Source organism: Lissotriton helveticus, chromosome 5_1 (assembly GCF_964261635.1).
Source record: "Lissotriton helveticus chromosome 5_1, aLisHel1.1, whole genome shotgun sequence".
NCBI classification, from domain to species: domain Eukaryota; kingdom Metazoa; phylum Chordata; class Amphibia; order Caudata; family Salamandridae; genus Lissotriton; species Lissotriton helveticus.
The window spans coordinates 99,783,268-99,810,419 of record NC_136065.1 but is presented as its reverse complement, the minus strand read 5'-3'; the positions used below and the strand labels follow the sequence as shown (position 1 = coordinate 99,810,419).

General features: G+C 42.8%; 1 protein-coding gene across 1 annotated transcript in view; it reads right to left on the bottom strand.

Annotated features, from left to right (window-relative positions):
* LOC144754218 (E3 ubiquitin-protein ligase TRIM39-like) overlaps positions 1–27,152 on the bottom strand; it is a 164,922-nt gene that overhangs the window by 24,059 nt on the left and 113,711 nt on the right. The window contains exon 5 of the mRNA XM_078641805.1: positions 20,016–20,065. Coding sequence (XP_078497931.1) covers positions 20,016–20,065 — 50 coding nt within the window. The remainder of the gene's footprint in view (positions 1–20,015; positions 20,066–27,152) is intronic.

Below are 27,152 nucleotides of genomic sequence, written 5' to 3'. Positions count from 1 at the left end.
TTTGCACGAAACTTGGCAAAATTGTAGGGACTGGTAGCCCGATGTGCCTTTGCTAGGTCTCAATATATGTGCTCCAGTGGATTTTGAGAAATTAACGTTAAAAAAAAGATATATATCTGTAACAGCGCTCCGCTTCGGAGCTTTGCGAAGCTGATTGGTTCTTCGGCGTCTGTAAACATTCCAAACAGTCCGTAGCGGCCGCCATCTTGTCTCTCGGTAGGATCGAGAGACAAGAGGAGGCCAAAGCGAAGGGGCAAATGACCATAAGGGGGCATAGTAGATCGTCCCTGACCCCCTAGGTTTGATGTGGAGGCTTTAAAAGGGTCTCGCAGGGCAAAAAAAAAATATATCGTTTTTTTAGTTTTTTTGCGTGGAGTGCGCCCGGTTCGCGAACCGGGAAGCGTTCTGGGGAGCGTACTTTCTTGAAAATTAGTGAAAAAAGTTAGAGTAAAATAATAATTGTGAGTGATCAGATGTAGGGTAGCTCTGAGAAGAGCTTTTGGGTTTATGGTACATTTAGGTACTTATAAGTAGGTACCAATGCACAGTCTTAAATTCAGAGTGAAAATTCTGTTGCCCTCATCTGAGAAGTGAACTCCATCTCCTCTGTAGATATCTTGCATGTAGTAACGCAAGTTATTGTTGTACAGGGAGCCCATTCCATGGTCTCTCATGTAAGCTGAAACAGATTTGTCTACATGCTTCCTCGATTTCTCAATTTGTGGACAAAATTGGTTCGACCACCTCCATTTTTGTCTTTGGCATATATTTGAATATACCAAGGCAGTCTGAGGAAAAAGTGCCATCAATTGCTCAAAGGTGTCCTTTAAAAGCATTTCCAGACCTACCCCAGTCAAAGTGCCCAAATCATTACCTCCACAGTGCACAATTAACAGGTCAGGTTTTGGCAAATGCATAAAGGTTTTCACCAATGGTATCAATTGGTGACATTTTAATCCTCTGTGGCCAAACCACTTAATTTCCACATCTTGTAAATTGAGGTTAGGTAAATTCCTGTTTTCAGCGTACCTCTGAGCCCAATAGATGTAACTATGTCAAACAATCCAGACAGAAAACATGGCGAGAGAAGGTTCTCCTGCAGTCAGATGAAGTGTGGCAATGAAATGGCAGTTGAAAAAATGAGAGTGTAAAATGAAAAAAACTGAGGAGTTTCTGTGTTAATGAAGCAGTAAGAGTGATTGGTGGATTTTGATTGCTGAAAACAGAAAGTTAGGGTGCATGGATGAGTTCGTTGAAAGATGTATTTTGAGTGGCGAAGAAAAAATCATTAAATGAAAGATTGCACTGGATATGCAGGTGCACTGAGAGTTCAGAGTTCAATTGCAACATTGTTGTGTGAACTTGGAAACACCAGAGGTCTTGCAAGAGGTGGTTGCTATGCAGAAAAAGCAGAGAGGGGGAAGAGGGGGGAAGGGTTTTGATTTGAAAAAAAGTGAGGGAAGAGTTTTGATTGGGTGACATGAGAGATATGTGTGAAGAATTACAGCATTTCTGTGCTTTTGATAGCTGCAGACTCTGGAGTGCATACCTTTTGCTCTGCTGAAGACAAATTGGTGTGTTTCTGAGACTGTTTTGAAACTCAAAGTATTTGCTAAGGTGAGAAAAGATTTCTTTAATTTAGATAGAAAATAGTGTGCTTTAAGGAGAAAATTATGAAGAAAGTTGTGTTTTTCAAATGTTGCTTTGTCTCAAGTGTTTTACAAATAGATTTTGTTTCTTTGAGAAATTGTAATTGGAGAAAATGTGAAGTATTAGTACTGACAGGGTTTTTATGTGCATAGGAGCTGTGGAGTGTTTTCAAATTATGACTTGTAAATCGTTTTTGAGAAAAAGCAATGGTTTTAATATTGATGACAAGGACATAATGGTGTCTGCTTCTTTATAAGGTAATTGAGAGTCTCTGATGTTATTTTTCCCATTTCAATGTAAGAAGTTTGTCTGTGGAGCAAATTGCTTGTAAATATGCTCCCACCTGTGCATGGCAAATTTAGATTTTGAATGTTTGCGTTACATAGGCATGTTAAAGGTGACTGAAACATGCTGCAAAGGCAATCAAAAAACGCTTTTATGTGTCTTAAGGACATTTTAAGTCATTTCCCCATGTGCAGTGTTTTCAAATTATGAGTTGAAAATCGTTTTTGAGGTAAAGGAATGTTTTCAAAATTTATGTGCGCCATATGCCCCCAAATTTCTTTTTCAGGGGTGCAGCAGGGTGTTCTTGAGACACCCCTGCACCCTCGGAAAAATTCGTAATTTGCGATGAGGTAATTGCTAATCGCAAATTGCACCTTCATTCCTATGGGCCTCCTGCTGCATGGAAATGAATGGGTAATTTGTAATTAGCAAATAGCTCATCGCAAACTAGGAATGGTAAAGAATCGCTATTTATTCCTTAAAGTTCGCTATTTAGGAAATGCAAAAAACTTTGATGATACATATGGCGGTTCATCTCTAACAAGATAAGAAGCATAGGGATAGATTTATGATGACTGGCGCATCACCAGGGATGTGTTAGTCATTCTGTGCCGCTGTTCCGTCACCTATGGTGTGCTGCATTTACAATGCGGCGCATCATGGGGCAAAAACAGCACAGATGCGTGATGTATCTGTGCCGTAAAGGTGGCGCATTGCTGGAGTTGTATCGCAAGTGTGATGAAGCTCCAGCAAGGGTCGGGGGTGCCCCTGTCGCAGGGTTTCTGTTCTCACACAGAACTGTGGACAGAGGATTGGAACCTCGGCGAATTAGGGTGCCCCAAAACTCACCTTAGTAATCAAAAACCCCTTAGCAAGCTAGGTACAGTGTCACATTGGATATAACAAACTCTCAATGTTTAGACAATCCAGAATATGAACTTATAGTACCTCAGGATACGTGGAATTCATGAACAGTCGGTCGTTATATATTTCTTAGAAACCAGAACATGGAGTTAAGAAGAACACATGTGTATTTGAAATGTTTATTTACTAATGCCGTCTTCTCAGGCGTAGTATCTTAGATAATACAAGTACACATATTATCAGTAGCAAAATTACCAGCATAGTTACTAGTACATAAAAAGCGAATGGTGACAGTATGTTAACATGCTGTAAATGAATAAGAGTTAGCAAGACTTATAAGCAGCCACGGGCCGTGGAGGGAGTTACGGTGGGGCAGGGAGGCGGGGAGGGGGAGGGGCAGGGTGGAGAGGGCTCCACCCTGCCCCTCCCCCTCCCCGCCTCCCTGCCCCACCGTAACTCCCTCCACGGCCCGCGGCTGCTTATATCTCACCCTCCCTAATACACATATTATATTATTTGCTAAGAAGGTCTGTTTGTGTTGGTTTAGGGCGTGCCCATACTTTAGTGTCTTAGATTTGAAGGAATCACATCAGCATACACCAGCTCTCTCTTCATGTGAACCGCATCAACTGTTGTGTATGTGTGTTCGGCAAAGCAATATAAAACCCGCCTCATGCCCAGAATTGGCAGAAGTTGCACTTATGTTATGAGTATGAAGTCGTGGAGATCAGACCTCATAACAATTCTGTATCGTGTTGTTCTTGAAACTTCAGCACTCGCTGTACAGATATAGTTTAACAAGCAAAGCAGATAGTAGAGCAATAACATATTATTCTCATGTAAACCACGATGAACTACTAGGTTGAAAGCTAAAGCAACAACTAAGTGTCGTGTGCAGAAGTTGCAAAAAAGGAAAAATGGCGTTTAAACCGGTAATGAGCCCATGCTAACTTAACACGGTGTAAAGATATCCAGGACCTAGATGACACCTCCCCATGATCCGGAAACGAACTGAATAAGATAATAGAAGTGCCATCTCATGAGAGCAGATTGCAAGGTTATATGTGGACGGTCCGCAAGGTAAAGCATTAAAAACTAGGAAAATTTAATGCTAAAGAAAAATAAAACAGCCAAGTACTTTATCGAGTCTTAAGCCAATAGGCAAGCTAAATAATAAAAACTTGACAAATAAGTCAATGAATTGTCAATGAAATGCTAGTACTCAGCATATCAAACATGAAAAAGGTCTATGACATAACTGTGTATGCAAAATAAGCTGCAACAGCCTCCAATAGGAAGTCACCGTCTTCATCCGAAAAGAGTTCAGCCATCCAATTTAAAAGCGGAAAAGAACATACGTGCTCTCCCAGCACCGGATCCTCTATCACCATCAGAGGACAGCTCGGTGGGTTTTCAAGAAAGCTCTGTTCCAAGAAAGACTGTGTTGCCGCCAGTAAATTCCAGGGACCAATTAGTCCATGCATCAATGCCACAGCCATAATCCTTTCGCCAGGACAAACCAACTCGTGAGTAATGATAGGAGTCATCAGCTGATTAAAGTCGACGTCAGGAGAAACCGGTCCGCAGAGACACAAATCAATGGCCCAATCGAAATCACAGGTCAGGCAGTGAAATACAGGCTGGACACAGGTGAAGTAGGAGAATCGAAAAGATAATCCATATGCCGTGCTTAATATCGCCAACGGCATTGTGCCATAATATTCTAGCATGCGATTGCGGAACAGTGTCAGCAGCTGCAGGGCGGGAGCTTGCACAGGAGGGACATCCATATTTAAAAATGTAAAAAAGCACTAGAGCGTCCGCTGGTAATGCAAGTAAAAATGGGAATCCACGAAGCAGAGTGGAAAAAATAGAATGAAAGAAAGCAGGGATGACTCCAAAGATTTTCTCAAATGAAGTCACGAGACCACTGGTAACAACTTTAAAAAAGTGCGCCAGGGCCTTTGTGGAGGACGCGTTAAAGATAGTCCGAACCATCTTGCTGAAATGGAAAGGCAAATCTGTATTGAAAAGGGTCTGCACCTCTGTACGGGTGTTCGCTATGTGAAGCACGAAAGTTTCATGGGCCGAACTCAAGGCCACCTCTCTCTGAGACAAAAGAGCTCTTATTCTTGCCATGCCGTTGAAATCTGCTCCCAAGGTTGGTATTTGTGGCGAGATTGAAAACTCCCTATGTTCATGTGTGGGAGGAAATAGAACATTTCTGCAGCAAATAACCCGTTCACTTACTGTTACGATAAAAGGAATACTTTTAATTAACCCAGAACAATCTTCATTATTGAGCATCAAATAACTACCATTTTCCAACAACTTGAACGTGGGGATGATAGCAGGAACTGGCGTGCCTTGCAACACGCAAGCCATATTTGGTCGGTGTTTGTTGCATGAACCGTGTAACTGTATGTGCCTACACATTAGTGAATGATGTGGCGTCTCAGTGCATTCCTCTCCATTCAGATAAACTTCTTGATCATCTTTGAAACATCTGTATGTGTATGGAAGCGACCAGACCTCATGAAGAAAAGCACTACCTAAAGGTTCATAACGACCTATTGGTATATATTTCATACAATTTGAAAACTTATATAAAGCAAAAGGCAGCGTTATTAAACCGTGGATAAGGCACGTTGCCAAAAAACCCGCAATCCTCTGCTGATGATGTCACTGAGCATGTCATGAATGATGTAATATGTGACATCATCAGCAGTGGATTACGGGTAATAGTATCTCTAGTTTACTCCCTTATAGCTGTCTTTCTTTTAACATAAGTGTCTGTTTCCTTCCCTTATACTTACTGTTCTTTTTTTAAAAAAAAAATTTTGGTTCACTTCCGGTTCGCATACCGGCGAGCGAACTGGGAAGCGAACTACGAGAAATAGGAGGTTGGCACAGTTCCAAATATTGTACCAATTTTTTAATAACGGGGAGGTAGTTCTGAAAAGAACTTTTTTTTTGTTGTTTTATATTTTTTTTATTATTTTTCTGAATTTTTTTTTACTTTTTTTGAATTTTTCTGAACAGTTTTATATTTTTTTGGGTTTTTCTTGGAGGGGGCAATGAAAACGATTCATTGTAAAGGGCTCAACAGGAGCAACAAAACAAAAAAAAAGTATTTATTATTTTGGGCGTTTCGTACAAACTTGCATATGATAGTCAATAGCTCTGTTGATCAGAGTGATGCTTCTTTCTCCGTAGCAAATGAATCCATCCCAATGTACGCAGACATGTTTTACTTCACCAAATCTCATTTGTATATTTGGCACTATCTCCCTGCCCTCTGGTCCCGTTACTACCGGTACAACAGATCTTCTGGCCATAATAGGGAGATTATCTAGGTCGTTCCGAAACTGTGCAGCACTGTAGTTGTTAGGATGCCACCTAGTCATATGGCGATGCATTGTGTAGTTTCCGAAACTGTATTTTTTCTCGGTCCCTCTGGACAGTCTATCTTGACATATAAGGCAAGTTACGTATCTTGCATTTACTTTTTTCTGACCTTTGGGAATTTTAAAAAATTGCCAAATGAAGTTTTCTTTCCGGTGAGACGTCCTGGGCTCCTCAGGCAAAAACTGCCTCTCTTCGTGCTCGTCGTCCTGTTCCTCTTCTTCCTCTTCTTGTTGAATTATAACTTGAGCAGGTGGTCCACTCTTCCTTGGATGTGGTGGAGGTGGTGGGGAAGCACCAGCTGAAGCTACTAAAGAAGCCATTGCTCACTGGTAACAAAGGGTCTTTCTCTCACAATGATGAAAGTCAGAGTGAGGAAAGAAGGAGGGATTTTCATCATTTGGGAAAAACAAGAGTTCTCAACCAATGAAAAGTGTTCACTTTAGATTATATGACCTAGTCTTACATCATTAGGAAACCAAAAGTGAAATGAACCAATGAAAAGTGTTATTACCAAGTCACATGACCTGCTGTGTTTACGTTAAGCGCTTTGCAGGGCCTCCCGGTTTGCTTCCAGAAACCTGCGCTTTGCGACTCGCTTCGCGTACCAGTTCGCTAACGTAGCACGTCATATGACGTATCACGCGACAACGTGAAACGTCATGCGGACGGGAGGCGTCACGATGTTGTTTTCTAACGCGGCAGTTGCGGTAAAGAAACGTTTACCGGCTCGCGGTCTATTTCGCGGCATCAAGGTCAGCTAACGGGAAGCTTCCCGATTCGCGAAGCGGGAACGAAGAAAAAAAAAATATTTAAAAAAAAAATTATTCATAAACATAAAATATATTTTTGGATTTAAAGAAGAATACATTTTACAGCTACAGATATTAGCTGTTAAAAAACCAATGAAATTCACTGAAAAAACCATAGGTTATAGACCATATATAGTTAGGAATTAGCATTTACAAAACCTTGAAAATTCACTGAAAAAACCATAGGTTATAGACCATATATAGTTAGGAATTAGCATTTACAAAACCTTATTTTACTCACACAAAACCATTGAAATTCCATATATAGTTAGTTGCACTAACTATATATCGCGCACCCGCAATCCACTGCTGATGATGTCACATATTACATCATTCATGACATGGTCAGTGACATCACTGATGACATCTCAAATGACATCACTGATGACATCACTGATGACATCTCATTTGACATCAATGACCACATCACTGATGATATCATTCATGTGACAATACAATGCATCTCCTCACATTTTAATATAACCTCTGTTTCACCCAGTGTTAAATACAGAGTATAATTTTTGAAACCATTGACACACCAATACTAGTTACTACATACGCACTCACTGATTCCTATGTCTACACACACATTCACTCATTCACCCATACAATCATGACTTAGTCATGACTAAGGTGCTCCGGCACTGAAACGCGTCGGGTGATGTTTGCTTGTAAGACCATGATTTAAATAAATCTTCGTCTGCTGCTGAAATAAGTCGGGTCTGTGTTCGTTTCTGCCGTGCAAGTTGGAAAAGCACGGCTCGGGTGCGATATATATATATATATATATATATATATATATATATATATATATATATATATATCACGCAGTTTCCGTATCCAGAGCAGAAAACCACAATCCAAGTAATCAAAAAGATACGGACACGGACCACCATATTAGTGCGTCTTGTTTATTTCAGTGCTGAAGCGTCACGACGCGTTTCGGTCCCACCTTGGACCTTGATCATATATATATATATATATATATATATATATATATATATATATATATATATATATGGAAAATAATTATAATAGCCAGCTGGCAGTCGATGTGAACCCACCGGAGAGAAAGAATTGCTGCAGCGCGCACTACAATTCCCAGGATCCAAAATTGAGGACACTTACCTATGAGGCTCACCGGAGGGCAATAAAAGGATTATGTAAATCAGTGAAAGTGCATGCTGCAGAGACCCGTGACTGTCACGCTTCCCTCAGATGAAGGAGCAGGAGCTCTGAAACGCGTAAGGGATTACTGAAATAATTGGGATGTGAAAGCCGGTTTTAAAATAAAGAGTTCTGTCGAACTTTCCTTTGAGGAGTGGCGTCTTCAAGCTTCAGGGCAAACTTTGTATTATATTATAATATATATATATATATTCACTGAAAAAACCATAGGTTATAGACCATATATAGTTAGGAATTAGCATTTAAAAAACCTTATTTTACTCACACAAAACCATTGAAATTCCATATATAGTTAGTTGCACTAACTATATATTGCGCACCCGCAATCCACTGCTGATCATGTCACATATTACATCATTCATGACATGGTCAGTGACATCACTGATGACATCACTGATGACATCTCAAATGACATCACTGATGACATCACTGATGACAACATCCAGTGACAGTATGTTTCTGTAAAGTTAAAATATGTCTTACATATTGAAGAATGAGTGGATGTATAAGTGTCTGGATGAAGAATTTAGTAGGTGCGTGACTGACTGTATGAGTGAGTGATTAAATGTGTCTCACTGAATGCATGGGTTAGTAACTAAACTGTCTTAATTTGTGCATCATTATGTCTGTTGTTCTGTAAACTGCTGCATGTGTTGATCATTAGCTATACGAGAGGCTATATGTGTTATTAATTGGTTGCCCAAGTATTTCTATGGGAGATTGAGTTTGTGTGGGGGTGGCTGGAAGGTGTGTGACTCTATGCATAGATGTGTGAGCAGTTTATTCACTAGGTGTATGAGTTCAAGAGTGCATGTGGAAACAGCTACATGGGCAGTTGACTGTGTGCATGAGTGTATTGATGAGTGAATGGATATCTCAATGCTACATGTCATAGTAAGTACATATGTAAAACACAGTACATGTGAGAGTTGGCATATATAAATAACTGTGCATGAGAGCCACTGAATGAGTGAGTGGTTGTATCGATCATTGTGAACTTGTATCAGGGATTGTATAAGAGAGTAAATATGTGTTAGTATATGTTTCAATAAGTAAGGTGTGTTTAACTGTATAGTTGAAGAAATGGAGGTGAGATTGTTTCTTTGCATGACTGACTGGGTGTGTGAGTAACTCCATGGATGAGTGGCAGTGTGTGAGTGTCTGTATACACTGAGTGTATCTAAGGTTATATTAGAGTCTGAAGAGGTTTATCGTATTAGCACAAGAATGATGTCAAATGAGATGTCATCAGTGATGTCATCAGTGATGTCACTGACCATGTCATGAATGATGTAATATGTGACATGATCAGCAGTGGATTGCGGGTGCGCAATATATAGTTAGTGCAACTAACTATATATGGAATTTCAATGGTTTTGTGTGAGTAAAATAAGGTTTTTTAAATGCTAATTCCTAACTATATATGGTCTATAACCTATGGTTTTTTCAGTGAATTTTCAAGGTTTTGTAAATGCTAATTCCTAACTATATATGGTCTATAACCTATGGTTTTTTCAGTGAATTTCAATGGTTTTTTAATAGCAAATATCATAAGCTGTCGAATGTCAAGTACGTGGTAAGTGAAAACATTTTCGTGTTTATGCACACTGATCTGCTTTGAATGGTGCCCCCCCCCCTCATTTCTATTAGGAGTACTCTCTCTTTGCAGATAGTGAAAGGTAGTTAACGCAGGCCTTTGCCCCCGTTGTAATCCGTCGTGCCTGCTTCTCTCTCCATTTGATTGATTGTTATCCAAGTATTTACTGTTTTAGAATTAGTTCTCTTTGGTTCATTCTCTATTTACAAACAAACACAGAGTCGCAATACTCTGTTTAGTCTTTGCAGATAACGAAAAATCGTGTAAAAAAAAAAAAGAAAAGGAATCGAGCAAAATCAGTAGGCCACTAATGGGATCTCTTTTTGACCTCGCTAAAATAGAAACATTAGGAACAACCCCTCATGACAAATACAAAACTAGTGAGATGAACTGAACTCCACACAATGATGGCTGCAAAACAGCTCGGCTCCGCCACCCACCCCGCCCAAAATAACGATAAAGAACGGCTGCCATGATTGGTTGCGGAATGACCACGACGGAGCTACGAAATGGTGCTGCTCTCATGCTAACCCCAGCTTCAGTCTGAAACATCCAGAAACACTGTAGACTACCAATTCGATCAGTTCCGGTAGCGCCCCAATGTAACCCGGTAGAGAAGAACTAGCCCTCCCCTCTTTGACTGATGGTTCTTGTTGCCTGTCCCTTCTGTTGTCATTTAACAGAACTATTTAGCCTGCTGAAAGGGGTTGTGTTCCGACCGCTGGTTGGTGGAGACATTTTGACTATATTCTGGACCTGCGTTGTCGCGTAATGCGTCATATGACGCGCCGCGTTAGCGCATCCGGAAGTCATCCGGGGCGCGCAGCGCGTAACGTAAGCATAACAAGTCATGTGACTTATTAATAAAACTTTTCATTGGTTCATTTTACTTTTCTTATTGTAATGATGAAAGGCTTGGTCATATGACCTAAAAATTACGCTTTTCATTACTTCCGAACATTATTTTTTCTTAAATATATGTTATAATGTTCCAGGCTAATGTACTTTCCCGGAAATTTTACAACTGTCCTGCAAGTAAAATATATAATTTTTTCGAGAAAAAGAGCGTTTCTTCGTCCCATGACGGAGCCGTTGAGCAAAAGAGGGTCGACCTGATGTCTTAGTCGCCGATACGCCTGAATATGAGATTCTTATCGATCACTTTATGTTGCAGGAATAGAAAACACAACAGCCCTTGACCATTTATCTTTACTGCGTTCCTTCGTATTATACCTTTTACCCTTCATGTAATTGGTCTGCTTTATTTCACTTGCCTTTTAATGATTCTAAAACAGTCACTATTATTAAAAACTTTACCAATGTATATACTACTACCATGTTTTCTTTTAAAAACCTTTATTGTGAAAATTTCATTATACAAATACGAGCCTATAACCACGTGGGCCTGCCACAGAGCAAACTGTAATCGTATATGATGAATAGACATTTACACTGTAGAGGAACGTAACGGGCGGGCCATTAGGTTGCAAGAACTAAGGTGTCTAACAGTTACGGAATCGGTGGACGTACATTTTATAATTAAAATACGACAGGGCCAGTTACAATAAAATTATCTAGATATACATTTGCGGGCAAGTACCATGGGTGACGTTAATTCGAATTTTCAACAGTACAGTAATCAATAACACATCAGAACTTAATATCAATAGGGATGTCGAAATAGTCAATCAATTCTCGTCCCCGCCCGCCATGTGCTTCAAAACTGCATACGTATCTCGTGATTTCAAGGTTCTGCAACCAGTACACAACAAGGAGTTACGAGTCCCATTTATTCCGGCGCCATTTTGGGCGAGGACGGGCAGGTCCAGGATATAGTCAAAATGTCTCTACCAACCATCGACTATGATGATGTTTATATGCTGTATTTATTAGAGTAACACTCATCTGTCCACATGAAATTAATTTGCCACAATCTAAACATGTCATTTTAATCTTTCCAAAGTTCTTCTAAATATTTGGGACCGTTTCCCTTGCCTCTGAAGCTCTCAGTGCCACTTCTTTGATGAATGTACTAGCAGGTCAGGGGTTCTCCTCCAAATCTCTCTTTTATGCAGCACTATAATTAATTGGTGCCACCTCTCCATATGACGATGCATGGTATAGTTACCACAACTAGATTTTTTTTCGGTTCCTCTGGAGAGTTCATCGTGGCAGATGAAGCGTGTAACGTACTGGGCATTTACCTTTTTTTGCATGTACAGGAAAGGAAAAAAAAAATCGAGCGTCCGAGTTCTAAGGTGTCCCAGGGCCATTTTAGTGGACCAGGCCCAAATCCAAAGAACAGGCCGCCATTTTGAGAGTCCTCTTGCAGCCGCCTGTCGCTGTAGCATCAAGAGCAGCCGAAACTCAGCTGAATGGCAACTGAAACGGTAAAGGGCCCCCTACTACAGCAGACGAGCCTCCACCTAGGAAGGCCCATTCACGCCGGCTCCCCCCCCCTTCGGGCACCCCACGCCGTTATTCGGAGCAGTATTGTAGGATGGCCACACCAGTGCGGCAACTTGCTAGACATCACCTCGGTGGTAACCGAATCTCAACGCCTTGTGGTGTCTTCTATTCAAAAAACATTGTTATGCTGCCTTCGACCTATTCGCCGCAAGTGCGCACACAACTCAACTGCATAGCTTGCTAGACACCACCTCGGTGCCATCCGGATCTTGGAATCTCAGCACCTTTTGGTGTCTTCTCTTCAGAAAATATTGTTGCGCTGCCTTTGGCCCCATTCGCACATCAGTCCGCTACTGACGCCATCTCACAGGCTAATGGGGCGCCCCACGCCGACTTTCAGCATTGTAGAATGACCACACCAGTACAGCAACTTGCTAGACATCACCTCGGTGCCATCCGGATCTCGGCGCCCCACTGCAGATGAAGTGCCTCTCAACTATGAAACCACCACGGTGACATCCGGATCTTGGCACGTTGTGCTGCCTTCGGCCTATTCGCACATCGGTCCGCTACTGACGCCATCTCACAGGCTAATGGGGCGACCCACGCCGAGTTTCAGCATTGTAGGATGACCACACCAGTACAGCAACTTGCTAGACATCACCTCGGTGCCATCCGAATCTTGGCATCTCAACGCCTAGTGGTATCTTCCATACAAAAAATATTGTTACGCTGCCTTTGGCCCCACTCGCACATCAGTCCGCAACTTAGACATCACCTCGGTGCCATCCGGATCTTGGCATCTCAGCGCCTTGTGGTGTCAGTCAGAAAATATTGTTGCGCTGCCTTTGGCCCCATTCGCACATCGGTCCGCTACTGACGCCATCTCACAGGCCAACGGGGCGCCCCACGCCGACTTTCAACATTGTAGGATGGCCACAGAAGTGCGACAACTTACTAGACACCACCTCGGTGCCATCCGGATCTTGGCGCGTTGTGCTGCCTTCGGCCTATTCGCACATCGGTCCGCTACTGACGCCATCTCACAGGCCAACGGGGCGCCCCACGCCGACTTTCAGCATTGTTGGATGGCCACACCAGTGCGGCAACTTACTAGACACCACCTCGGTGCCATCCGGATCTTGGCGCGTTGTGCTGCCTTCGGCCTATTCGCACATCGGTCCGCTACTGACGCAAACTCACAGGCCAACGGGGCGCCCCACGCCGACTTTCAGCATTGTAGGATGGCCACACCAGTGCTGCAACTTGCTGGACACCACCTCGGTGCCATCCGGATCTTGGCGCGTTGTATTGCCTTCGGCCTATTCGCACATCGGTCCGCTACTGACGCCGCCTCACGTGCCAACGTATTTTCTCCGCATTTTATACCCTATGCCGCATAACAGGTCATGTGACTTGTTTATAAAACTTTTCATTGGTTCATTTTACTTTTGGTTTCCTAATGATGGAAGGCTTGATCATATGACCTAAAAATAACACTTTTCATTGGATGAAAACTTTTTTTTTTCCCAAACGATGAAAGCCCCACCTTGTTTCTGGATGTTTCAGACTAAACTGGCGTCAGCATGAGAGCACCACCATCTCGTAGCTCCGTCGTGGTCATTCCGCGAGCAATCATGGCAGCCGCTCCCCACCAGAAGCCTGCAGGAGTCGGGGCCCCCAAAACTTTTGATGAATTCTCAAGGCGGAGGGGACGCTTTCGAGAATGGGGTCCAAGACCTAGCAGACAAGCGTCCGATTTCCAAGGTGTCCCAGGGCCATTTCAGTGGACCAGGCCCAAAAATGAAAGAGCCTGCCGCCATTTTGAGAGTCCTGTGACAGCCGCCTATCGCTGCACCGCAAGAGTGGGCGCAACTCAGCTGAATTGCGGCTTTTGACACAGTGGACCAAAAACGGACGGAATGGCAACTGAAACGGTAAAGGGGCGCCCCACTACAACAGATGACACTCCACCTGGAGAGGCCCGTTCACGCCGCCTCCCCCGGGGCGCCCCACGCCGTTATTCGGAGCAGCATTGTAGGATACCAAAACCAGTGCGGCAACTTACTGGACATCACCTTGGTGCCATCGTTCTGCTGCCTTGGAACTATTCGCACAACAGTTTGCTACTGATGACCCACCCCCCGCGACGCCCCACGCCGTTATTTGCTGGGTGGCAACTTACTAGACATCACTTTCGTGTCATCTAGATTTCGGCGCGTTCTGCTGCCTTGGAACTATTCGCACAACAGTTTGCTACTGATGACCCACCCCCCGCGACGCCCCACGCCGGAAATCTGGACGTTGTGCTGCATTGGGACTATTCGCACAGCCGACCGCTACTTCGTTGTTTTTCCCTAAAAATGTTTATATGTTATTACTATTTTTGTTTTCTTGTATATATTTATAAATTATTAAAGTTTTATAATCTTACTACTTTGTCGGAGTGCTATATATTTTTAATGTGACACATAATTGTAAAAACTTTGATGTACAAAGAGTCATCCCTGGAATCTTCCGCTTCACGCTCGGTCCCCTCCCCAATCACAATACAGGATGGTTTTCAGATAATAGCAACGCTTCTGCTGTGACGGATCTCATCGAGTGTGGGCCTTGATCTACTATAACTCCTTTGAAGAGGGGTGATTCTTTACAGCTGTGGCCATAAACTACATCTGCAGGGCTAGCTGATAGCCTAGGACCGGCCTGGACAATCGGACACAGAGGAAAAGGAGTGTCAGAGGGTGCGGTAGTGAATAGGGCGAAAGGGAGGTGTCGGGCGGGCACAGGGTGTGATTCTCAGGGAAGAGCAGCGCAGATGGGGGGAGGTTTATTACCCATGCATAAGACAGAGAGCGGGGGTGACCACTGCCTGGGTGAGATGCTTGCGAGGGTGGGGAGCCATGCTAAGGATCGACAGCGTGCACAGAGTGGGTCTGGTCAAGGCATCTAAAATGGCTGCCGTGCACGACAAAAGTGTGGCATTGGAAAAAAGACAAGATGGCGCAGACAATGTTTTTCAACACTTCCTGATTTCCTTCGAATCGAACGTTAACAGACGTTGGGGCATATTACCAAAGTTAAGCGATATTTATCCCTAACGATGCATTGCAAAGATTTTTTTACCGTCAGAAATTATCGCAGATAAACCTTGCTATTATCAAGGTTTATCGCAAATACGATAAAAAACGACCGCAATGCATTAATATCGCTGAAAACTCAGCGATATTCATGCATTACCGAGCTAATGCTCTTAGCCATGTTATCCACCTCCCATTGCATAACATGGCTAAGAACTGCTCAGGGCAGCTGTTACTTTTTGGAGATATTCGCGCTTATCTCGAATATTTCCAAAAGTTGATAATAGGAGATAGCGATGTTAGCGACTGTTTCCAGTCGCTAACATCTTGGCATGCCCACTTTGCATGTCATTAGTGATAAATATCACTCACATGCAAAGTGGGGCCCAAGATGGTCGCTATCTCCTACTAGCCGTCGCTAACTGGTGTTAGCAACAGCTAGGTAATACAGATATAATTTTATCTCCGCGAAGCGGAGCGCTGTTACAGATATATATCTTGTTTTTGAACGTTAATTTCTCAAAATGCACTGAAGCACATATATTGAGACCTAGCAAAGGCACATCGGGCTACCAGTCCCTAATATTTTACCAAGTTTCGTGCAAATCCATTCAGCCGTTCGATTATTATTATTATTTTTTTTTTTTGCCCCGCGGGGCCCTTTTTAAGCCTCCACATCAACCTAGGGGGTCAGCGAGGATCTACTATGCCCCCTTATGGTCATTTGCCCCTTCGCTTTGGCCTCCTCTTGTCTCTCGATCCTACCGAGAGACAAGATGGCGGCCGCTACGTACTGTTTGGAATGTTTTCAGACACCGGAGAGCCAATCAGCTTCGCTTCGCAAAGCTCCGTAACGCGAAAAGTACGCGAAGCGGTGCGCTGTTACAGATATATATCTTTTTTTGAACGTTAATTTCTCAAAATCCACTGAAGCACATATATTGAGACCTAGCAAAGGCACATCGGGCTACCAGTCCCTACAATTTTGCCAAGTTTCGTGCAAATCCATTCAGCTGTTCGATTATTATTATTATATTTTTTTTTTGCCCCGCGGGGCCCTTTTAAAACCTCCACATCAAACCTAGGGGGTCAGCGAGGATCTACTATTCCCCCTTATGGTCATTTGCCCCTTCGCTTTGGCCTCCTCTTGTCTCTCGATCCTACCGAGAGACAAGATGGCGGCCGCTACGGACTGTTTGGAATGTTGACAGACGCCGGAGAACCAATCAGCTTCGCTTCACAAAGCTCCGTTGCGCGCAAAGTACGCGTCCTGGGACGCTGCCCGGTCCGCTGTTACAGATATATATCTTTTTTTAAACGTTAATTTCTCAAAATCCACTGGAGCACATATATTGAGACCTACAAAAGGCACATCGGGCTACCAGTCCCTACAATTTTGCCAAGTTTCGTGCAAATCCATTCAGCCGTTCGGGCTAAAAGTGAGGCCAACCGCCCTATGGAAAACTCAATGTTAAAAACACGTTTTGGGACCCCCCTTTTTTCTCGGCCCCCCCTTGACGAACCCCCCCCAAATTTTCGAGGGCTGCTCAGAAACAAAATGTGCCATTTTCCTGAAAATTTCAGCCAATTCCGTCCACAAACGCCAAAGTTATTAGACATAGAATTTTCAAAAATCCCATAGAGAAAAAATCCTAACTATATATACCTACTGGCGACCGCCAGTAGGTAATATATATATATATATATATATATATATATATATATACACACATATATACACATATATACACACACACATATACCCACACACAATACACATCTGTACCTGTCTCGCTGTCTCTCTCTGGAAGTCGAAGTGATGAATGTCAGTAGCATTACTCTGAATTCGATGGTACAAAGCTACTAGAAGTAAACAGTACTACAATGGAACATAGGAACAGAGATTCTCCATGGTAAACTGTACATGTTCCGTGAAGTAAATTAGTTCCCGATTGTGGAAAAATGTAGTGTTTGCTACTGGTTAAATGCACCTTGACTTTAAAATGCTATTGGGGCAGAATTAACTGTTCTTATATTGATCAATTATCCACTATTTTTAGGTAACGGTTTTAAATATATGTGAGACTCTGGGGTGTAGATTGTATTGAGTCTGGGTAGGGAAAAGTTTTAATGTTTATATAGTTGAAATTGCACCACCTACAAGTAGTCGTGGTGGAATGATACAACCATGAAATGTTGTTTTAGTTTACTAAAATGGTCTGTTATCTATGCTTTTTCTTTTTATGAACTACAAATGTGTGTAATATTTAAGAATACATTTCTTGGAAAAATGTTTCGGCAGCCATTTTATGAAGCAGAGCCAGTCCGGGGAAATGATTTACCCATTTAGAAGCATAGAAGGGGTCAGGGTTGGAGTAACTTGACCCCACGGATGTTTTGTAGAGGAGTATTAGACCTTCCTTATGAGTTTTAGAAAGCCTAGATTCGTTTTTTTCCCCACGTGGGTGGAGTCACAACCCATCACAGTGCACAGCGCGGCCCCCAATGTAACATCGCGATGAAGGCGTGAATCCCACATGAACAAATAATTAGGACCCAAAATAAATAAAAAAAATATATATATATACATTCAAAGTCTCACTCATACATTAATGCATGTACTCACAGACTTGCACATCCACTCACAGAGCCATACATCCACTCAGAGAACCACTGAGAGTCCCTCACCCGCTCAGCAACCCACTCAAAGTCATACTCACTCACACAGACCCACTCAGACTCATGCACTCATTCACACAACTACTCAGAGACCCACTCAGATACTCAAGCCATATAGAGACTCACATCTAGTCACAGTGCCACTCAGACGCATGCACCCACTCACAGTCACCCACCCATTTAGAGACCCACTCAGAGACTGAAGCATCCACTCCTAGATCTACTGTAACACTCAAGCATTCACTCACAGACCACTCAGACTCATGCACCCACTGACAGACCCACTAAGACTATTATGTAGTCACTGACAGATTCAGTCAGACTCCTACACCCACTTACAAATCCACTCAGACTTACACTACCAGTCACAGACCCATTCAGTCTCATGCACCCACTGACAGACCTACTGAGACACTCATGCACCCGCTCAAAGAAGCACTCAGAGAGCTATGCACCCAGACCCATTTACGAAGTTATGCTCCCACTCATACAGTGATGCACCAAGGCAGAGACACACTCAGAGACTCCTGCATTCACTGACAAACCTCTTCAGACTCCTACATCTATACACTCACCCACTCAGATACACATGCACAAACTAAAATACCCACTCAGAGACTTATGCACCCAGTCGGAGACCCACTTAGAAACTCACAGAGTGTGTGAGTGTGTGAGTGAGTGAGTGAGTGAGTGAGTGAGTGAGTGAGTGAGTGAGTGAGTGAGTGAGTGAGTGAGTGAGTGTGTGTGTGTGTGTGTGTGTGTGTGTGTGTGTGTGTGTGTGTGTGTGTGTGTGTGTGTGTGTGGGTGTGTGTGTGTGTGTGTGTGTGTGTGTGTGTGTGTGTGTGTGTGTGTGTGTGTGTGTGTCTCTCTAAATGGCCACGCCCAGATGCATCGATGCTGCGCTTACCAGAAAATGATTTGGTGCGGTCCACTGGGCTTGAAGTGACTAAAATAGCAGACATGGATTTAGAGACGTGAAGGAGTCATGGAAAAAGACAACGATAATGTAGACATCGTCGTTGCCCAAGAGTGTGGAGGGGAACAATAAAACTGGCAGCTATCTACAAGGTGTGGCAGGAGGTGAACAGAGCGGTGTCTGTATATTGTAAGGCGCAGGGGGTAGCAGTAGTGAAGTATGTGGGCATTGTGTAGGAGTACTCACAGCTATTTATACATGTTAGTGTCCATTCACCTATGCTGGGAAATACACTTTAGTTAAAGCGGGTGACAGAGGTGCAGAGAAGGCGTCGGATGGGCAGGCCAGACAACCAATAGGTTGGGGGTGGGCACAAGTACCATCTCAGGGTTCTTTCGGGTGTTGGACTCAGGGGAGCTAAGGAAGAGGCTGCACTGCCTTTAAGCTATGTCTGCAATATAGTAATACAATATACAGCATATATATATAAAATCATATTAGTAGGTCCGGCAAGAAGACGAAGGTGTGCCCAGCTCGCTCTTAAATAAAGTGACTATGACAAAAATAAGGTGTTCATAATGATTCGCTCTAAAACAAACAACTTCTGAGTAAATTTTCTCCTCCATAGGGAACATCTCAGAATACAGCAGTAATGGTGTAACCTGAAATTACCATTCCCCACAGTATCAGTATTTCTAAGAGTAAAATCACGGCAGTAGAATTTCTTAAGATTCTAGGAAGGAAGCAAGAGTCATGCGTGAAACACGTCAGTAGATCTATCAACTGTGGAGATGTTCAATGTTGAAAAAAACTCACCATAATTCACAGTCATGCAATCCCAAAACGTCTTTTAAAACTTCTAGAAAAGTTAGAAAGTAGAGCTACAAACCAAGCAATTGGACTCTGATTTGAGAACTAGTGCATATTCTCATTAAAAAAATAACATAATTTATTTTGCTTGTACAATTTTGAGTTGAACTGATTAATAGTTGATCTTGGGCTGTGTGTATAGTTCGACGTTTTGCTGTATTGCCATGTTATGAGCAGTATTTCAAGTATATAACTATAACAAACGATGTCATTTTCATCAACTAGTATCAAACATCTATAATAAGGCCAATTATATTTACCTTTATAAATCTTGAACACCTCTGGGCACTGAGGATTCACATTATTACACCTGAAACAGCACATAAATCATGTTGGTCTTACAAAACAAACACTGTATTTAGGATAACATAAGTAACACCACGTACACCCAGTTATTTGAAATATATAATACTGTAATCACAGGCGCACCTGTGGACCAGAGCACAGTGTGTGTTAATATTACACACAACAATCAAAGCACCAGTGATACATGGAAACCCAGTTACAACCTGCAGGGAAGTGACTGGGTGAGAATAACAGGTGAAAAACCAACTAAAAGTGCAAGACACCACAAACCAGGCCCAAGCGGATTGCAATGATGAAGGGCAATAGACTGGTAGCCAATATAGTCTGTCCACTGTTAAAAATACTATTTCGCAAAGCTCAATTCAAACTGGTCCAAGCTCATTATCGCCACACGAACTGCCTGACGGCACTTAAAATAAACAGGGTGCATACAGGGAGTTCTCTACAATGACAAGATGCCATGAAACAGCTGAATTTATGAGTAGGAGGTGGTACTGTCCTTCAGAACAAACATACTAGTCTGAGTTAGAGACAAGGTTGCCTCGGTGCACTGGAAGGCTTCCTGAGACTATGTCCAGTGCTCGCGGCAGATGAAAGAAAGGGCAAGATGAAAAGAAAGTTCACTCCACTGGGAAATAAACTAGCAGTACTTTAAAATGTCTTTATTTCTGTGTCTTGTTATTAATATCTAGAGTCCTTGGACTTTTTCCAAGTTATGCACCTTGGAATCCCTCAAGTCCTGCACCTTGGAACATCTGTAGTACTGGACCTTGGAATCTCTGGTCCTGCACCTGGGAATCTCTCAAGTCCTGAAGCTTGGAATCAGTGTTTTCCTGTACCCTGGAGTCTCTGAATTACTGTAACAAACAATATCTGAAGTTATGCACCTGGAATCCATTAGGTTGTTGTTAAGATGAGCATCAATTGCATGTCCCAGCTCATGAAACACAGGAAGCAGTAAAGGTAAGGTTTCTTTTTTTTTAGTTACAGGAGCTTCATAAGTGCAGGATCATACACATACCAGTTATAGTTGACTGCCGTTACGGCATAACAAATCGCACTATATTCCCACATACATATCCAAAGATAACCCCCGCGAGCACACAACAGGAGGTTTTCCAAGGCAAACAAAGACCCGGGAAAGGCATGTCTGAACTTAACAGCCTTCACATGTAAACATAAATTAACATACTCGCAACCTCATGAGGAACACCTCGCGCGCTCGCATGGAACACACCTTCCCCCTTGAAAGAAAATATTATACACCACCAAGTCCTGTCCACACCAAAATTCTGCAACACTTGATCAGCGATGCTTTCTCAACATGACGCGTTTCGACCGGGTCTTCCTGGTCTTGATCACATAAATTCCAACTAAGAACAAACTTAGCAGGTGGACTAAGTTCTTTGGGACTTTCTCAAGTTGATGACATCAAAAGGCATACTCACACTTTGTTTAGCTGCATCCAAAAATACATTGCTCTTAAAATGTCACAACTTGCAACATTACCCTTGAACGAAGGAACTCTGTTGAGGTTTCATACACTACCCCCCTCAACACGCACAGCATTCCTAAACGTTTGTATGACACGGATGGGGTCCGACCAAACACTCTCTTTCCATCGGTTTTGGATCTTTTAATGCGCACATCACCCCAAACGTTTACTTTTTACTTGTTGAGAGAACCCCTTCTGCCACCCATGTCTTGCTTCATTTAGGATTTATAATCCTCCATTTTGCATCGGATTTCATTAAAATTCAACTCAACATCATCAACAGTAGGGCTACGCTTGTTAAACCACCGTGGCACTAATTTCAACCCGGGTTTACGCCCCCTAAGCAGTTCCAAAGGACTAACTGAAGTAATTGCATTGGGAGCTGTTCTATAAGCCAGACGCATAGAAAGTAACACAATTTTCCACATCATACTACTTTTGGCACTCGATTGGACTGCTTTCTCAACAACACTGTTAAATTGTTCCACTTGACCATTGGTATCAAGATGGAACACAGTGATTCTCCTATTATGACACACCACACTTCGAAAGATAATCTTCAAAAAATCTGCTGACAAAGTGTGGTCCATGGTCGGTGACCAACTCTTGGGGAATTCCCTCCCTGCAAAATACACTGTCCAGAAATTCAACTACAACCTCAGAGGTAACATCCTTCATAATTTTGACCTCAGGCCACTTAGAATAGTAGACAATAAGAACCAAACCATAAGACTTTTGTTTAGGCAAAACAGCAAACGGAAGAATAATATCAAGATCTAATTTTCGCCAAAGACTATCAGGTAACTGAACCGGTTGCGTCTCAGTACAAAGAGCTTTTGCAGATTTATCACTCATTGCACACTGTTGACGCACCCTTACATGCTGCTCAACACAAGCATCAATACCTGGCCACCACAAACATTCTTTGACCCTTCTTCTTGAACTGAAAATTCCTAAAAGTCCTTCATGTGCTGGACCAATAATAGAGTTTCTTAATCTGAATGGATCCGCCCCCTGACAACTATGCCATTTTCAACCGCCAACTCCTCACGCACTTTAAAATACCCAGACAAATTATTTTGAATTTTCCTTTCTTCTGGCCATCCCTGAACAATAAACTCAGCGACAGTTTTGAGTTCAATATCTTTCTCCATTTCAACTAACCATTTATACTCTTGAACAATAATTTCCAAACAAACTAATATCCTTGTATGTGAATGCTACTTCACAGTCTACTTTGTCATCTCTCTCAGAAGGAGCAGTGGCTAACGGCAACCTCGACATGCAATCAGCGTGTACATTATTTTTCCCACTCACCTACTCCAATCGATAGCGAAAGGTTTGCAATCTGGAAGCTAACCTTGCCAAACTAGCGGACATTGTACTATCTACACCTGGTGCCATCATGTATACGAGAGGTTTGTGGTCTGTTTTTATAATAAACTTGGTTCCCCATAGGAAAGTTCTGAAATGTTCAGCACCCCAAACACATGCTAAAATGTCTTTTACAATTACGGAGTAATTATTTTTAGCATCACGCAAATCTCTAGATGCATAGGCAACTACACATTCCCTGCCGTGGTCTCTTTGGAGGAGCACACCACCCAGACCACTATTGCTGGCGTCAACCATTACAATACTTTGTTTGCCTATCACAAAGCGTTTTAAACAAGTGCATTGATAACACATGCTTTCAACTGGGAAAAAGCAGTGCTCATCTCTTGGGTCCACTTAAAAACAGCATTTTTCTTTAACAAACTCCTGAAAGGATCCACCTTTGAAACATAGATTAAGATACATTTTGCATAGAATTCAGTTAAGCCAAGAAACACCACCAATTGTTCTTTAGTACTAGGGGTAGGTGCATTGAGTATGCAGTCAACATGGCTCTTATTGGGTTTAATACCTTCCCCACTAAGGTTGTGCTCAAGATACTCTACTTAAATTGTTTTTAAATCTGCACATCAGGGCGTAACATGAGACCTTTAGATGACAAAGCAGAAATTACTTAAGATTGAAATCATGTACCTCGTGGTCTTTACCAAAGACTAGAATATCATCTTGGAATGCAACCGCACCAGATAAGCCTTTCAAAGTTTCCTTCATAAGTCTCTGGAACACTGAAGCTGCACTTGCCAACCCAAATGGCATTCTACAGAACCTAAATAATCCTTCTGGTGTAATGAAGGCAGTATAATTCTTTGATTCATCATCCATGACAACTTGATGATATGCACTAGTAAAGGTCTAAACATGAAAAAACATTTGCACCAGCCAGGGTTGAGACCATTTCATGTAAATTTGGGAGAGGATGAGCATCTACCCAAACGGCACTATTTAGACTGCGCAAGTCCACACAATCGCAATTCCTTAGAATGTTTGACCGAAATCACAATGGGAGAAACTCATGGTGAAGATTCTACAGGTTCAATAATGTTTTTACTACATAAATCTTACAACATATCTTTAAGCTGGTTTCTGCAAGAAAGAGGAACATTGTTCACTATGATGCACAGGAATCGCACCTTCCATGATTTTAATGGAATGTCTAAATCCTTGGCAAGTCCCCAACTTGTCATCAAACATGCTAGGAGATAACTCTTAATTCTTGTATGACTTTAGTGGAATCACAATTGCCAGAATTGGAGTTTCCTATATTAAATACTTGGGGGCAGCATTAGGATCCAAGATCCTAAGGTTGGCCCATCTCTTCTTGATATGGCCAACCTAAAAGTGATTGCCCCTTCTTGGATACATAAACTTTACCATGTGAGGAATGACCAGAGAAAACTAAATCTGCCCAAATGAAACCAACCAAAATCAAATTTGTGCCCAGTATTGCCACGTGGCTGATGGGGACATTAGCGACATTGTTACCTTTGCATGAGCTTAGGCGCCATGATGCTGCTTTTTGCGCACAACACTACATGCTTGTGTTTATCATGAATCCGTTTGTCTTTGACCTAAGAACACGTTGATGTGCACATCTTTCTGTTCCTGGAGTTTAGTCTGAACATTGTGGACATGGTTAATAAACACTGCCACTTGTTATTCTGTTCTGGTCAGGCCCTAGCACCTAGACCGAACATACCGGTGCAGCTGCTATAGGCGGGAACTCATATTTTGCTATTATGGGAATGCGCGCTTAGGTGGGACACATTTAGAGTGTCAGGATCTAGCCCAGCCGCGCCTGCCTGACCATTGAACTACAATTCCCATGAGGCCATGGCAAGTGGCACTCTATGTATAGAGGGCGGGTCTGGCCTGGCGTTGTGCGTGATACTGAACTGTTTGTTCCCTCGAGGAGTCGAGTTTCCAGATTATGTGGATCGGATGGCTGGTCCTTTAGCGCATCAAAGACTCTGGGGCGCTGTACGCTGTGAAGGTACGGTGAACTACGCGCATGTTGCTTAATGTGCGCTCCTATTATTGCTGGCGGCTCGCGTCGCTTCGTTGAGTGCCGCGTTCGGCATTCAGAACGAGATCGGGACAGTATTAAGAGTGGGCACAGTAGTGGAGAGGCTTCTCCAGCTCGTCTTAGTGTTCGTTCCTGATTATCCTGGGTACCACCTATTCGAACCCTGATTAGGTCAAGAGAGCGGAATGCAGTGTAGATCCACGCATTACCGTTACGAACATATGCATGAAGGAATGCGTGTTTAAAGAACCTGTGGAATACAGATACCAGAGCGGAAGGCAGTAGTGTTCTAGCTACACTTTACCGTATTTGGGGGATTTTGTTGAGAGTTTTGTATTGGAAACCTTGAGGATTACAAGTGCCAAAGCCGAAGACAGTAGTGTGGTTTACTACGTCTTGCCGTATTTGGAGCACACAAGTAAAAACCCTTGACTTAAGACTCTTGTGGTCGATGTGGTGATTGAAACCCTTTGACTCTGATACTTTTTGTTTTACGTTCAAAGAAGGAAGGATCTGCTTGTGTTTCTTGTTCACTTCACTGATTATAGCATCAGGGCCTCTGATGTTATTTCTAGAGGTTGTCAGCGCTCTGATGAATGGGGCCTGATGACGGAAAGTTCTTGTTTAAGGTTGTTTCTCTAAGAACAGTGGGTACGTTCTAGTTTGCATTCAGCAGATATAGAGAAAAGTATACCGGTAGAGCTCACTAACCTATGTTTTATGTTGATTAGGAGTGGACGAGAATATCTCACTATTGAACCCTCTGCTGAGAGACAGGAGTCATAGTCAGCTTGCTCAAGGTGAATAGAGATACCATTAGTGAGAATTGATGAGAGTAGAATGCATACTTGAATGTAATAATTTGTGTGCTTTCTGTTACAGGTTTCCCTTCCCTGCTGTCCCCTTCCTTCCTTCCCTTGCCCGACCACTCGAACACCCTGTGTATATCTGTACGTCAGTGTGTTGGGGAGGTCCGGAGGTGGAACATACTTGCTACTACCGGATTCCGCGGAGTGTGACCTGACAGAATTACGCACCCAAGAATTTTACTCCGCCTAGTTCGGTTGTGGCAAGCATGGCTTCCATGGAGGATGTATTACATGCCTTGGTTCTGGTTCAGCAAGAGCTGGCCTCATCTAAGGCTGAGACAGAGGCTCTAAAAGATAAGGTAGAACAGCTTACGAAAATCCATTCAATGCATCTTCTCCAGCCTCGCAGATTCAGGTTAATGTACCTCCTCCCATTCCTTTAGCTAACCCCGAGAGATATGCAGGGGATCCTCGTAAAATACAGGTGTTTTTGACACAAGTACTGCTACATTTCTCTTGCAAACCCGCGTCATTCCCGACCAATCATTCCCGTGTAGCGCTTGCTATTTCTTATCTTGTGGGAGATGCGGCCAATTGGGTGGTACCGTTGGTTAAGAACAATGATGCGATACTGTCCGATTGGTCTGCCTTTAGATCTGAATTCGAACAAGTATTTGACAGACGTGCCACTATGTTCAGTGTTGATAGAGAGCTGCTTGATCTGAGGCAGGGAAAAGGGGATTTGATAACATATCACTACTTTTAATCGTTTGGTGGCTGAGGCTGAATGGCCTGAGGAGAAACGTATGTCTTTGTTCTACCAAGGGCTGCGTGATGAATTGAAGGATGTTGTGGCCCAGATCAATCCTCAACCCACTTCATGTGTGGATATGATTAATCTGGCTTTGAGACTTGATAGTCGTATGACAAAGAAGGGGGGACAAGGGAAAATGGGAGAGAGGTTCCTATAGATATGACAGTTTTCCTCGCAAAGTCCTTGGCACTCCCGAGACCAGTACAGAACCAATGGAGATAGGAGCCCTCAGAGCACCTCTATCCAGAGAAGAAAGAGAAACTAGAAAGGGTGCAGGGGTTATGCATGTACTGCAGGAAAAAAGGGCATTATGTAAGGGAGTGCCCAACTAAACCCAAAAACTCCAATAATTGGAATAGGAATAAAAGAGTGGCAGTTTCCACCACGATTAGTGATTCAGAAAAAGATGGGTATCAGACAAAAGGGGATGATAACAGTCTGGATTGGAAGCTCACTTCTCTGTCTACGAATGGGGTAGAAGAAAATGAGTCACACATTGTGGTCTCAATGAATTTGGAATGCATGCATCAGAACCATCCAGTACTGGTTATGTTG